This window comes from Leuciscus leuciscus (assembly GCF_965113295.1).
Source record: "Leuciscus leuciscus genome assembly, chromosome: 18".
NCBI lineage: Eukaryota > Metazoa > Chordata > Actinopteri > Cypriniformes > Leuciscidae > Leuciscus > Leuciscus leuciscus.
In genome coordinates this window covers 4,654,468-4,670,109 of record NC_138742.1, presented here as the reverse complement: position 1 = coordinate 4,670,109, position 15,642 = coordinate 4,654,468, and the positions used below count along the sequence as shown (strand labels likewise).

General features: G+C 43.2%; 1 protein-coding gene and 1 long non-coding RNA gene across 2 annotated transcripts in view; one reads left to right on the top strand and one right to left on the bottom strand.

The window, feature by feature from the left end:
- The window catches only part of LOC309481035, a 130,489-nt gene that overhangs the window by 41,231 nt on the left and 73,616 nt on the right, over nt 1–15,642 (bottom strand). The gene's annotated exons all lie outside the window — the stretch shown is intronic.
- On the top strand, nt 9,232–15,616 carry LOC309480951 (uncharacterized protein). The gene is made up of 8 exons (XM_082145715.1): nt 9,232–9,390; nt 10,327–10,665; nt 12,019–12,039; nt 12,182–12,261; nt 13,266–13,368; nt 13,521–13,634; nt 14,679–14,870; nt 15,335–15,616. The coding sequence occupies exons 1-8, from the start codon at nt 9,357–9,359 to the stop codon at nt 15,397–15,399; spliced, it is 948 nt and encodes a 315-aa protein (XP_082001841.1). The 5' UTR covers nt 9,232–9,356; the 3' UTR covers nt 15,400–15,616.

Here is a 15,642-nt window from a genome sequence, read left to right as displayed (position 1 = left end):
GACCTACCTGTCCCATGTATATAAAGATAATTAATTCTTCGTTTACGACGATAAGTCAGATTATTGGCAGAGGTATTTGTACACCATTGAGGACATATTTATGAATAAAAATATTGATTTTAGATAATAAAATACCTAAAAAACTACACATTGTCCCTTTAAGGCATGGCGTGTAGTGCCTAAAACCCCTTCTTTAAATCACGGCTTCACAGGGCTCATATGCTTTTATAAAATGGTTATTCACATACCTGGCAAGGTTTCATTAAATAAAGACACTGACACAAAAGTGTAATGCTATTGATTAAAAAAATTATAAAATTGATTTAAAAAAAACACGCAGACACAGTAATACTGTTGTAATGCGGTGAAGGGTTACAAATTTAAGAATCTATTTCAAATAAGCTTCCGTACATAACATCATGGTAAAGAATCTTTTAAGGTTAAGATCTCAGCAAAGTTGCAATTCCTGTTCTCTCCTTATTGTCTTTAATGGCTCTTCGAGCCCCAGTTTCACTCAGACTGATGGGATTAGCACACGAATGATTCACTGAGAATCTCACCTTTTGTTCTGCAAATGGCTTTCAGACCCAAATGGCTCTTGGAGCCTTATGCTGATTGAATAGCGTGCCGCATGAGTGCTATTTTTAGACCGCAAGGCCGCGTCGACGTCAGCAACGTAAACCGGAAGGGGGTCAACATAGAAGCGCGCTCGCTTATGATTCATGCTAGTACTTCTTTTTTTTTTTTTCGGTTATCCCTCAAATAAGAACATGCCGAGTAAACACTGCTGCTATGGAACTTGCAGAAACGACTCCAGACACTATGACCGTCCACATATGAAGGATGTATTCTTTATTCGTTTCCCGAAGCCAAAAACCCAGAGGGATAAATGTGAACGATGGGTCAACTTGTGCGGACGTCCAAAAGACCAGTTAGACTAGCACTGTGTGTTAACACTAGTCCTGTACTACGCCCTAGACATTATTTTGAATGAATGAATAACTCTCTCTCTCTCTCTCTCTCTCTCTCTCTCTCTCTATATATATATATATATATATATATAGTTACTTGTAGGTGCTACTACTGCCTTGAATGACATGTATTTATCATAAAAGTCATATGTAGGCCTACTTTCTTAAAATACTCTTATTTAAATATGTAAGACATGTTCAGCCTCTGCCTTTTTCTAGCAAGCCTGGTCATGCTACAGGTAGGCCCTAGATCTGACAGATTTACTTTTTCTGTAGTAAGGAAACAGCCTTAGGGGGAGGGTAAAATAATTGAGAGAATTTAGATTTGATATTAATTAAAAATTAAGTGTTGTTGGTTGTGACCAAGTAGCATTAGCGATCGCTAAACAAAAGATAAATACATTAATAATAATAATATAAATTACCCCCAACAACTGTCAGACGTAAGACAACCAGAGGACATAGTATATATGACAGACAGGACATAGGGTGGTAAAAGATAGCTTGTTGAAACTGCAAAATGTCACTGTCAGTGGCGTAAGGCGATGTTTTTTGGGGGAGAAATTCTGTCGATAACAATCTACCTCTGGATCAGGTCGGCTCTTTTTCCCGTCTTTTTCAGCCCTCTACTCTCAAGCCATCTCTTCAATTGAATATTTGTATGTTCTTCTACTTCTATACCAGTGAATTTGGCACCGGGGACATCATTCTCGGACAGAGTTAGCAGGTTTAGCTCAGTAGACATCTCGTCCGTAAACTGTTTACATGCGTCTAGCATGAGTGACACGCGCGAGTTTGACCCCCCTAGCAACCGTCGCTAGCTTAATGAATATTAATGAGAAAAGGTGACGTATATCGTGCGGTACGCTATTAGGATTGGCCAGACCCTCACAGTCTAGGGTGTTACCTTAACCTGTATACTCATTTACATGCTTTGTTTGAATTTGTCTCCACCTTCAAAAGTCCCTCCTCCTAAAATGCCTATAAGGCACCATGTAAATTTATATACTTTAGATAATGTTGGATTCCTGCAGCCGTGTACAGCGGAGTTCTCTTACGAGAGGTACTCTCGTACTGCGTAAATCTTACGCTAGGGGAAAATCTCTTTTCCGCGAGATACTGAAGCCAAAAAATTATCCTTAATTTTGAAATAATGTAAAACGCGTTGCGGCAGCATGCAGACACAGGCGAGACGGCTTGTGCGCCTATTGGCTGCCCTGCGGCAACTGCAGCAGCCTATCGATAAGGCCCACTCGTGACGTCAGCTCCAATGGGGGCGCTTCGCGCCCAATACGTCACGTCCCGCCAGAATGGGCGTGGTCTAGGGCTATAAACATAGCTTCGAGAGGCTAGCTCACTGATTTTTCATCTCTTCAGCGAAGCTCTCGCATCGCTGGATCCGGAGAGAAGCCGCGCCGTCTGAAAAAGCCTTTCATCGGGACGAGTCGACACTCTGAAGCCGCTGGCCGCGCCGCCTTCAGTCGCCTTCCTGCTGCGCTATCCGGCGTTATATCCTTTCTCTGCTACTGTGTTTTGTGTATGTGTGTGTGCTCGCCGCCGCGACACACACTCTCATTGCACTAAAAGAGCCGGGCGTCTTTTTCAAGACGCCCCTTTCCTGAGGATCACGCAGCTCTCGCGCTCGCGCTCGCTGACGGCGACCGCCCTCACTGCGAGCCAGTTACTGCCTGGTGACTCTGAGGACTCACCTGGCATCCTTCTCCGAGACTGCTCCTCCGCCCCCCCCAACCCGCAAAGCTCGCCGGTGCGCCCGCTTGCCTTGCCTGCTTGGGGGATGATACCTGCTCTCCCTCTGTTCGAGCCGCGCAAACCGCGCCGTTCACAGGGGATGTCAGGAGCGGACGGTCACGGGGCTAGCTTTCTCTCTCCCTCTGTTCGAGCCGCGCAAACTGCGCCGTTCACAAGGGAGGCTGGAAGCGGACGATCGGGGTTAGTTTTTCTTTACGTTACAAGAAAGCTACCCTGCCCTTGCGCCCCATTCACGCGTCACTCACCGGCGAAAAGACAACTCAGTTCCCTGATTAGGCGACTGGAAATATCAATATTGCAGCAAACGAGCCTGTTGTAACACGCACGCTTGCAAGCAAACGCCGAAGAAAACATGTTGACGCTCTTCCCGGTCTAACGCTTATATGCTCATGCATCTATACACCTTTGTGTTCCCCCCCTGTGGCTCAGTGGCGGAATCTTAGGTTTTTCGCACAAGGGACCGGGGTTCGAATCCCGGTCTAACGGCAGATATATTATGCCGCCAATGCTTCGCTCTGTCAGTTCCCTGAAAGGCGACTGCAGATGTGCATTTTGCAGCCAACGAGCGCGCTGTACAACCCGCTCGCCTGCACCCAAACACCGTTTCTATGGTTCCCGTGCGTCACTGGCGAAAGGAGAAAAGGGTGTTTTTAGCCCCGCTGCGGCCGGGCCGACCTCCACTCCTGACACATTTCTCATTCCCCTCTTAAGTTCAGGTGACTGGAAATGTCAATATTGCAGTGAGCGAGCCTGTTGTTTTGCACGCACGCCTGCAAACAAACGCCAGCATGTTGACGCTCTTTGATAATACTCGCGCTACTGAATGTCTATGTGTCTTCCTCTGTGGTCCAGTGGTAGATCGTCAGATTTTCACGCGAGAGACCCGCGATCGAATCCCGGGTCTACCGGCAAAATACACTTTTTGCCGTCAATTCTCGCTCTGGCAGTTCCCTGAAAAGGCGACTGCAGATGTGTATTTTGCAGCCAACGAGCGCGTGGTACAACCCGTTCGCCTGCACCCAAACTCTGTTTCTATGGTTTCCGCCTCTGAAGTTCAGACGACTGGAAATGTCAATATTGCAGTGAACAAGCCTGCTGTAATACACGCACGCCTGCAAACAAACGCCAGCATGTTGACGCTTTCTGTTTCTATGGCAACTTCTCGCTCGTTCAGTTCCAGTAAATGCGACTGTTCCAGTGTATTCTGCAGTAAACAAGTCGGCGAAATAGCCCGCTTGCCTGCACACAAACGCCGCTTTTACGGCTACCCAGATAAATCCCATAAGAGTGTATTTTCTGGTGTCCCGGCCACGGCCGATGGTGTTACGAATGTAGACGAAATTCCTACACACAAACACAGCCCGTCACACAGGGCTCGCGCACATGAAATCGACCCAGGTCGATTGCGCATTAAACGTGGTAAATGTGCCCACTGCCCAGTGCCCACAAACACTACGTTCCGCATATCTCAAGGTTTCTGTAAAAACAAAACCAACGTGCATTCGCTCTGCTCAGGCGGACAATGCTCTCAGTGTTGTAAATGTGCCCGCTATCCCGCGCCCACATTCACACATAGACATGACAGGTCCTACGGGACTCGCCCAGCCCTCCCCTCTCGGTTGACCACCGCAAAGGAGTCGAGCGCGGGCAATCTGCCCGCTGTTATCAGCGCGCCCCCTGCCTCGAAGCGCGACGCTTATGTTACAGCACACCGAAGCCCCTCTGTCGCTGAGCGACCAGAGCGCGCTCCGAATTCAGCCCCTAGCCATTCGTGCAGATGCATGGGCAAGGCTACCCGGGGGTTTTGAAGTGGGTGCTAGACATTATAGAAAGAGGCTATTCGCTACAGTTTCGCCGACGCCCTCGCCGCTATGTGACGCGCGTCGAAGCTACGGTAAAAACAGAAGTAGCACCACCTACTTCGAGCCGAAATTTTGAAACTGTTGAGCAAAGGGGCCATAGAGCCTTTATCTCAAGCTCAGAGTGAAGGAGGGCTATACAGCAGATACTTCCTGGTACTGAAAAAAGACGGGGGTCTCAGACCCATACTAGATCTAGGGCAACTGAACAGAGTGCTTGCGAAGCAACAGTTCGGAATGCTCACGACAAAAAAAAAAAAAAAAAAAACCCTCACGCACATTCGCCGAGGAGATTGGTTTGTGTCAATAGATCTGAAAGACGCATATTTTCAAATACAAATAGCGTCACGTCACAGGCGACGTTTGAGATTCGCCTTCGAGGGCCAGGCATATCAGTGCTCAGTCCTACCGTTCGGCTTGTCTCTAGCCGCTCGCACCCCTCAGACTACAGGGCATGCGAGTATTGAACTACTTGGACGATTGGCTGATTCTAGCTCAATCTCACTCGGTGCTCATAGAGCACAGGACCATTTTGCTCGATCACCTCGAGAATCTGGGTCAATTGGGCGAAGAGTTCTCTGTCTCCCAGACAGATAATATCTTTTCTGAGCACAGAACTGGACTCGCTGTCTATGATAGCGCGACTGTCACCAGAGCGCGTACTAGACATTCAGCGCGCAGCGAGCTCTTTCCGCTGCGGCGCATCTGTCCCGCTCAAGAAATTTCAGAGGATGCTAGGTCTCATGGCCTCAGCATCATCAGTACTTCAGTTGGGCTTGCTTCGCATGCGCCCGCTACAGTTCTGGCTGAAAGCGCGAGTACCGCGCCGAGCGTGGGCTTCCGGTCTGCTTCGTCTCAAGGTCAATCAGAAATGCATCGCAGCTCTGAAACCTGGGAAAGCAAACGACTTGTACCAATCAGGTGTTAGCCTGGGGACTTCCTCGAGTGTGAAGGTAGTGTCTACGGACGCCTCCACCTTGGGATGGGGAGCACTGCTCAAGGGCAGACCGTTCTTCGGCCAATGGTCAGAACGGGAGAAGCTTCTACACATAAACTGCCTCGAAATGTTGGCAGTAGACAACGCACTGACGCGTTTTTGTCCCTAAATACGAGGACACCACGTCCTGGTCCGCTCGGACAACATGTCAGTGGTGTCCTACATAAATCGCCAGGGCGGCCTCAGGTCCCGAAACCTGCACAGGCTGACAGAACGCCTCCTGGTGTGGGCTCAGCGCAACCTGCTCTCGCCGAGAGCAGCGCATGTGCCAGGGCTCCTGAACGTAGGACCGGACAGACTGTCCAGAAACAATGTTCCGACAGGCGAATGGCCTCTACACCCACAGACAGTCCAGCTGCTGTGGAAGAAATTCGGCAGAGCGGAAGTAGACCTGTTCGCGTCTCAAGAAAACGCTCACTGTCTGGAATTTTTCTCCAAGAGCAGGGACGCGCTGGCTCACGTATGGCCCCGCCGCCCGCTCTATGCCTTTCCTCCCGTCTTTCTCCTGCCTCAGGTGATAGAACGGATCAGAGAAGGATGCTCAGTGCTACTCGTAGCGCCGTTCTGGAAAAACCAACCCTGGTTCCCAGTTCTGATGCAGCTAGCAAGCACTGCCCCATGGCCAGTGCCAGTGAGGAGGGACCTCCTCTCTCAGGCCAAGGGCTCGTTTTGGCATCCGCGCCCAGAGCTGTGGTCCCTTCATGTTTGGGCCATCAACGGGTACCCGCTGACCTCCCCAAGCGGAGTGTTAAACACGATCACGCAGGCTAGAGCTCCGTCTATGCGACGTCTCTATTCCTCGAAATGGTCAGTGTTCTCCAGCTGATGCACAGCTCGTGGCGTGTCGCCCCTAGACTGTGGGGTGACGGAGGTTCTCTCCTTCCTACAAGAGCTGTTGGACAAGGGCAGGACCCCTTCCACGCTCAAAGTGTATGTGGCGGCCATAGCAGCGTTCTCAAAAACAACGCTGGGTCAGTCAGTAGGAAGGAACGATTTAGTCATCGTCTTCCTTAGAGGAGCTAAGAGACTGAATCCTCCCAGGCCTCCCTCAGTCCCTGTATGGAACCTTTCTACAGTGCTGGAAGCCATGAAAGGTGACCCATTCGAGCCTTTACAGACGATTGATCTTAAACACCTGTCTTTCAAGACAGTGTTTCTTCTGGCTCTCGCTTCAGTGAAGCGCACAGGGGACTTACACGCGCTCTCAGTAAGCGCGACGTGTATGGAGTTTGGGCCTAATGACTCAAGAGTTATACTCAAACCTAAGCACGGTTATGTTCCAAAATCCCTCAACACACCGTTTAGGGCGCAGGTCATTCCCTGTCAGCCTTACCGGTCTCTGACGAGGAAGGAGACGCAAGCTTCCTTTGCCCAGTCAGGGCATTAAGAGCTTATGTGTCTCGCACGTCTGTTTTCAGACAGACAGAGCAGCTCTTTGTTTTCACTCTACGGACGTTCTAAGGGACTTGCCGTGTCGAAACAGAGCCTATCCAGTTGGATAGTTGATGCTATAGCGCTGGCTTATACCTCTAAGGGCTTACAGTGCCCATTTGGAGTCAGAGCACACTCCACGAGAGGCGTGGCCTCGTCGTGGGCTTGGTCTAGTGGGATTGCCTTGCAAGATATCTGTATGGCGGCAGGCTGGGCCTCCCCGTCTACATTTATAAGGTTTTATAACCTAGAGGTTCCCGCCTTGCAGGCTAAGCTGCTTTCGGTCTAAAATCGGTACTGTCTGCCCTGATGTGTTCGGGCCAGAATACTGAAACTGCTTGAGCAAATGCTCGCTGTTGGATCGCGCAGCTCTATGGGCAGTGTGTAAGACCCACTATATTCGTCAGTCCAGGCCGGGGGTCGCCCTGACTGTACGACACATCATCAGTATAACTGCTCCTTATAAGATGTTATATTATTACAGGAATGATGCTATTCTAGCCACTCTTTCCTGGGCTCTCTGTGAGTCCATTATGATCATGTACTATATGAGCCCGGGCACTTGCCCTTGGGACTTTGGTGCTGGATCTTAGCATGCACGGCGTTTTACACTGTTTCCCCTAGCGTAAGATTTACGCAGTACGAGAGTACCTCTCGTAAGAGAACGTACTCGGTTACTAACGTAACCTCGGTTCTCTCTAGAGAGGAAACGAGTACTGCGTATCTTGCCGTGCCTGCACACGCTCTGGTTCGCTTCGGCGATGAAAAACCAGTGAGCTAGCCTCTCGAAGCTATGTTTATAGCCCTAGACCACGCCCATTCTGGCGGGACGTGACGTATTGGGCGCGAAGCGCCCCCATTGGAGCTGACGTCACGAGTGGGCCTTATCGATAGGCTGCTGCAGTTGCCGCAGGGCAGCCAATAGGCGCACAAGCCGTCTCGCCTGTGTCTGCATGCTGCCGCAACGCGTTTTACATTATTTCAAAATTAAGGATAATTTTTTGGCTTCAGTATCTCGCGGAAAAGAGATTTTCCCCTAGCGTAAGATTTACGCAGTACTCGTTTCCTCTCTAGAGAGAACCGAGGTTACGTTAGTAACCGAGTACGTTCTCAATAAAGAATAACTTCTGTTGAACGCGATCCCAACTGTCTCCTGGTCTCTGCTTCGATAAAAGAAAACTTTCCAACAGCGGTCACAGTAGAGTTATTTATAAAAGCTTTGAATGTGACTCAACCATAGACTGTAAAAAAAGATGGACGACGCACCTTTACTCTCTTCCATTGTAGAAAAGTGAAGCCGCCAATGGCCCATTATGGCGCTGATATCATGCACTGATTCGGGAGTCGGGACCCGAGTCTGCTCAGTAGTGAGAGTGAAGTGGAGCCACAGAATTGGTCAGTTTACTGAGGAATAACTCATTATGTCAGTGTGAAATAAACAGTTTGGGAAATTTAGACAATAAAGGTAAAGCACCAATCTCCGCCCGAAAATCCAGAAAAAATGTTTGTTGGTGCTTCAGTAACTAATCTACTTCACTCAGAGAAGCTGTCAATCACAGCTGTCAATCATGACGTCACACTCCCGTTTTTTATAACAGCAAATAACTAACTAACTTGCCCCTCTGAAACTTTTTTCCAAGAGTGTATAGCAAAATTCTGAGTTATGTCTGTGAAACAAGCTGTTTGTTTTACAATTGCTGAAATATTTATTATAATTTATTTAATCAATATGTAATCTAATTGCAGTCCTTGCAGTACACAAGTGTCCACCAGGGGTTGCTATTTATCAAAAAAAATAAGAGTAGTGTACACTAAGAAACTTCTGTAAAAGCCACTCTTATATATCAGCATGCATTGATTTCATCTTTTGCAAACATCAAAACAATCCATTGAACATTACACGCGTGTAGTGATTTAACTCTAAAACTGAAGTCTGATCATGATATGCAACTATATTATCACCCAAACATTTAAATATATATATGTATTTAAAAACCTGCAGCCTATATGATGCAACCTCATATAAACACATTTAGAGGCAATCCATCAGGGAAGGAATAGAGATCTGTTTTTATTATCATTATTAATGGACATATAATGTGTGATATGATGTCAGGTCTTGCATTAGAGCCTGTTACTCTTGAACTTCCTCTGAACGGTTGGAAAGGCTGCAGGTTTGCATGCGTCTCTGAGCTGCTGGCATCCTGTTTAGGCCTCGCTGTGGTTTGCACGATTCAAAGGCTATGATGACGAAGTGTCAGAGAGCTGAAGACTCAGTTTAGGTGGAGCTGGACTGTTACCATCAAGAAAGAAAGACCCGACTGAAAGATGCGCACTTACTGGGGGTTTTTACACATTTTTGGTGAGTTACTTTACATTCTTTCATCAGCTATTGTTTCAGGAGGATCTGGCGTATGGAGTAGAGCCTTGTGCTTGAACTTAGTTCCTAACATTCATCGTGTCTGAAAGTTTATTAAAACCGTTCAAAGAGAATAATATGAAAAAAATCAGTTTTTGTTTTAATCATTGGCTTTGAATTTTCAATAATCTGAAAATATCTTTCTGTATCCATTTGCGACTGTCTTTTTCCATAAACAAACAAGATTTCCTAAATATTTCTATAGTGAAGAGATTGAATGAACTTTTTTGCAAAATTCTCTTGTTTCTCAGATGTTTCTCCTGAGAAAAACATTCAGATATCTCAACAACATGCCCATATTTGCTATCTAAAGTCACAAGATCTCAAAATGAACTTGATGTATGAATTATTTTTTATTTTTTTATTTTGTGATCTGTGTGGCTATTCGCATTCATTTGAGTGTAGGAACACTATTGTCTCATTTGGGTCTGTATTTATATCTCTAATGGTTGTTGCAATGTCATAAACATATAAGATGCTGAATTTCTATATAAATAATTTATATATAAATCATTTATATATACACAAATATATATATATATTTGTGTGTGTGTTTAAAACCTACTTTTGGAACCGATATCTGTTCCAAACGTAGGTTTAAAAAATATTTTTAGTTCCTCAAAGAACCTTTCAGTGATCAGTTCTCAAAATAATAATATTTTTTCTCTCAGTGTGAAGAACATTCTAAAAATCTAAAAACATTCTATAAAGAACCTTTTGTGGAATGGAAAGATTCCACTGATGTTAAAGGTTCTTTATGGAACCATCGAAGCCAATGAAGAACTTTATTTTAAAAGAGTGTGTATATATAGAATATATGCTCTTCTTTGCTGCCTTTTTTTATTTATTATGTTTTGTCCTCTTTAATTATATTTTCAGCTGTTCTTCTCTTGTGTGATTATGGGATGTTCTCCACCCCATCACCATCTTCTACAGAGAGGACCACTATTGAAATATCAAACATATCCGACTCTAACACTACTGAGACAACAGCAGAATCAGCAACATTTGGAAACTTCACAAAGAATAAGGATGATGATGAGTCAAGTGGTTCACCTGAAAATCCTACAGATACAAGCTATGAAAGCACCTCGGTTCCAGACATTTCAGTCCATAAATCTGAAGGACCGGACAGAAACTCAGAGAAAGTACTCCCTTCCACGACCCGTCCCGAGAGCACCACGCACAGGCAGACTACTCCTCATGGGAGTACAAACGGTTGGAGGAAACTTCATAATGTTAAAAGTTTGAAGCTTTTTGAAATCTAGTAATTTGTTAGGTGTTTATAATGGGCAATGGAAGCTGTTGTCTATTTACTGAAGTATTTAGAATTATATATCTTTATAATCTATATAGAATTATATAATATAACTATTATAATGTATGACGTTCTGTTGTGCATCTAACTGATGTTGTAAAGCCGTTGAGCAACTTTATTCAGAGTCTGAGCGCTAAACCAGCTCATGGTTGTGGTTTCAAGTGAGAAATCCAATTTTCACTGACCTTTTGTTCGCATGCAATTCAAACAATAACTTTCAGAAATATTCATCACCCATTTTAAAAAAGGTCATTTTATTAGAGCTTGAAAAATGACTCGCTCTGAGCTTAAGCACATTTTTGACATCAAACAGATGAACATTGATACACATTCGTCCACATTCACAGTCAAACGTTTGAAATAAAATTTAAAAAATAATAATAATTTTTTTTTAAATTCAATTTTTCAATTTTTTTGAAAGAAGTCTCCTCTACTCACTAAGGCTGCATTTGTTTAATTAAAAATGCAGGAAAAGTTGAGTGTGAAATATTGTTAGAATTTAAAACGGCTGTTTTCAACGTGAATATATTGTTAAACTGTAATTTATTCCTGTGATCAAAGCTGACTTTTCGGCATCATTACTCCAGTCTTCAGTGTCACATGATCCTTCAGATCAAATCCTCATATTAGAATGATTTGTGAAGGATCATGTGACACTGAAGACTGGAGTAATGATGCTGAAAAGTCAGCTTTGATCACAGGAATAAATTACACTTTACTGTATATTCACAAGCTTCTTAAAATTATAATAATATTTCACAATTTGTACTGCATTTTTGATTAAAAAAAATATGCAGCCTTGAACAGCAGAAGAGACTTTTAAACATATCAATGACTATTCTGTGTTTTGAAATTTGTGGTAAAGTCTGTCAAATTAAATTTTGTAATGATTTTAAGTACTTCTATATTTAAACCCCCCTTTGTGAACATTACACCCCCAGAACGAATGTATAATTGTTAAGAGAAACTGAACCGTAGACGCCTCTAAAAGTTGAGAAAATGTCAGTGTAAAGTTTCAGATCTGAGCGGTTAAAGTGTGTGTGGGTGTGAACGTGAACAACTGCTCGTCTCCTGCATGCTTTCTAAATGCAGACTTGCGACAACAGCAAAATCTCTCTCTTTCTCTCGGTTTTATTTAAACACACATGCATGCATGTTTAATAGCTTCACATCAAAGATATTATTAGGTTTGATCATAATTGCATGCTTGAGATTTGTTGGTTTGCTGTAACGTGAGCGTTCTTCTGTTTCAGAGTCAGCATCGTACACAGGAGGTGAGCTGGATTCTGCTGTGCGGAAGACACCTAACACACCCTCTCTTCCTGTCTCTTTCACACATTTATTCTGTTTTCACATTAAAACAATGTCCCATTATAAACTAAACACCACAAAAACAGATCTTCATGTTTTTGACAGGCGTCATCATTTTGATCATAATCCTCATCCTGATTGTTCTCCTGCTTGGCCTTTTGTATTTTCTGAGAAAGAAAGGACGGGTAAGATGTTCTGCTGCTTGTATTTTGTACATTTTGGATCTGTTACGAACCCTAGTGAGCTTTAACTATAGCTTCTAAGGTAGTATATAATTAAATCTCACAAGAAAGGTTCAAAATAAACCTTTTGCCATTAATAGGAGAATTCAATCAAACAGTTAATTAGAATTAATCAGTTAATTCAGTGAATTCACAACATTATTGACATAAAAAAAAATATATTATTTGAATCACTTTAAAGAGGGTCACACTGCCATTTCTTGCAGTTTAAAAAAAAAATTTTTTCATTTATTTTTTATTTTTATTAATTCTGTATTGGATCCTGATCATGAGTGGCTGATTCAGTTCGTTATCTTTCATGCTACATTTTTAACATGCGTTAACATGGCGGTCAAATGTTCTGAATAATTTAGATGTTTAATGTGTTTAAAAGAAGTCTCTTCTGCTCCCCAATTCTGCATTTATTTGATTAAAAAACGCAGTAAAAACAGTGAAATATTATTAGAATTTAAAATAACTGTTTTCTATGTGAATATATTGTAAAATGTAATTTATTCCTGTGATCAAAGCTGAATTTTCAGCATCATTACTCCAGTCTTCAGTGTCACATGATCCTTCAGAAATCATAGGCCTATATATATATCATTTTATAAAATAATAAAAAATTAAATAAATTTAAATAGGAAATTTAAATACATTTTAAATAAATTATAAAATGTAATGAAATATAACAGATCTTTTAAGTTTTTATATTTTTTTATTTTTATATAATTTATTCATTTATAGGCAGCTCACTAAGTTTTGGAACAGACCAACACTGAACGCTGACAGATATTTTTCATATATTTATACTCACACACACACACACACACACACACACACACACACACACACACACACACACACACACACACACACACACACACACACACACACACACACACACTCACCTGGTCTAAAATGATCTACTGCATTCTTTGTCAATAATTCTCCCGTTCTCATTGTAGAGTTACTCATTTGATCTGACTCGTGCCGACGGACCTGCCAATGATTACGACACTCCTCTCAGGAGCGAGCATCAAGGCGTAAGTTATGAACAAACCAACAAAGGCAAGTGTGAATTAAAAACTCGTAATAAACCTAAACATGAACATTTAGGGGAAATTGTGCTTGATTTAAATGTGTGTGCGATGCATTTGCGTTCTCTCAGGTCAGAAACTCAGAATCTTTCTGTTAATCTCTCTGTATATCTCTCTGCTCAGATCTGCCTGTGAGTCTGGATTACATACAGGAAGACAAGCCTGAGGAAAAGTCCAGCCCGATAGCCAATGGGTGTGCAGGAGAGAAAACTGAACAAACACCTGCCAATGAGAATGGTAACGTGGTCATTGGTATTGTAAGAGAGGATTGGTGCTCTCTCGTGGCATAGATATGGTCATGGCCGTTTTGATTCCGACACGCACTGTAAGCGGTCGACCAATCACAACAGACTGATCCATCTGACCAATCAGAGCAGAGTAGATCAATCACAACAGACTGGGTCGTCTGACCAATCAGAGTAGAGTAGACCAATCACAACAGACTGGGTCATCTGACCAATCAGAGTAGAGTAGACCAATCACAACAGACTGGGTCATCTGACCAATCAGAGCAGAGTAGACCAATCACAACAGACTGGGTCGTCTGACCAATCAGAGCAGAGTAGACCAATCACAACAGACTGGGCCATCTGACCAATCAGAGTAGAGTAGACCAATCACAACAGACTGGGTCATCTGACCAATCAGAGCAGAGTAGACCAATCACAACAGACTGGGTCGTCTGACCAATCAGAGCAGAGAAGACCAATCACAACAGACTGGGTCATCTGACCAATCAGAGCAGAGTAGACCAATCACAACAGACTGGGTCGTCTGACCAATCAGAGCAGAGTAGACCAATCACAACAGACTGGGTCGTCTGACCAATCAGAGCAGAGAAGACCAATCACAACAGACTGGGTCATCTGACCAATCAGAGCAGAGTAGACCAATCACAACAGACTGGGTCATCTGACCAATCAGAGCAGAGTAGTCCAATCACAACAGACTGGGTCATCTGACCAATCAGAGCAAAGGAAGCTCTCAGAAAGGCGGGGTTTAGAGAGACAGAATCTTCGAACTAACTGTTGTCAGACTTGTTGAGCATTGAGGAGATGTATGTTATGAGAAAATGTAAGTGTTTTTTGACCTTGGATGCATGTAAACCTGTTATAGGAACCTTTAAAATAGAAGTCGAAGGAAATATCAATTCAAATACACTTATATTTCAAAACCATCTCTTGATGCTCATTTTAGTATTGTCTGCATAGGGAGGAGAGTTGGAGAGTTGTTTGAGTTGACTTTATTATGATGATATTCCTCCTGTCCATTATCTTACAGAAGAGCAGAATTCTCCAGAAGAGAACAGCTTCACTTCCAGCTCGTGCTCGACTCCACCGATGAAGAAAGTAGAGTTTAACCTGGACCTGGATCTGATTGGAGGAGATTATGACCTGAATGATCTGAGTCTGAGCACAGCCGATGCCAGCGCCGCGCCGCAGAATGAAAACAACAATAATCTCTCTAACGCTGGTCAGTACAACCGAGCAAAGTCCATTCTTATATGTACAGTACAGCCAAAACTGATGCCCGACATCTTCACCCTTTATTCAAATATTATTTAAGATTTGTTAAACCATATTGCTTAGTTGTCAACAAAATATTAATAACTGATTATGTTGTGGTCAATGCATGCTTTTTCCTGTGAGCTTTTAGTTTTTCTAGCTTACTTTTTTGCCAAATAATTTTGTCAGATAAATGCCTTAACCAAGTTTAGTTAATCTTCCCTCATATTTAAAACATAAAAAAGATAAATCAAATATTTTTCTCATCGAAAAAAAAAACTTTTGGCCACTACTGTATTATATTAAGTGATTGTCTCTGATCACCGTGGATTGATTTTGGTCTATTTTATGTTGAAATAAAAGTGATTGAAAAGTAAGTCCCAGCATGTGTAATATTGTAAGTTTGCCGTATTAATGTTTAATGCACTGCAGGGGGAGGAGCAGCAGAAGAGAACTTCACTGAAATCAGTCTAGACGAGCCAAAGCAACATGTGTAGTGTGTGTCTCCAACGCGACGGGGAAGATTTCCGGTCCTTGGAACCAGATTCAAACTATATCTGCTCAAAACGCCTCGATCCGGATGTGACACAGGCATATGTGTGCAAAAGAGTTCTTTTGCTGTTAAAGAAGATTGTAAACTGTATATAAAAAGACAATGGAATCATTTGGTTGAAATGTATGTAAAAAATAAAAATAAAATAAAAATTATGCAAATGCTGTGTAAAATAATTTGTGGCTAT

What these genes read in the sequence shown, in the direction of transcription:
- LOC309480951 (XM_082145715.1), top strand. Translation starts at nt 9,357, where the DNA reads ATGCGCACTTACTGGGGGTTTTTACACATTTTTG. An exon ending in GGGGTTTTTACACATTTTTG is followed by an intron (nt 9,391 to 10,326) that starts GTGAGTTACTTT and finishes TTATATTTTCAG; the next exon opens with CTGTTCTTCTCTTGTGTGAT. An exon ending in TCCTCATGGGAGTACAAACG is followed by an intron (nt 10,666 to 12,018) that starts GTTGGAGGAAAC and finishes CTTCTGTTTCAG; the next exon opens with AGTCAGCATCGTACACAGGA.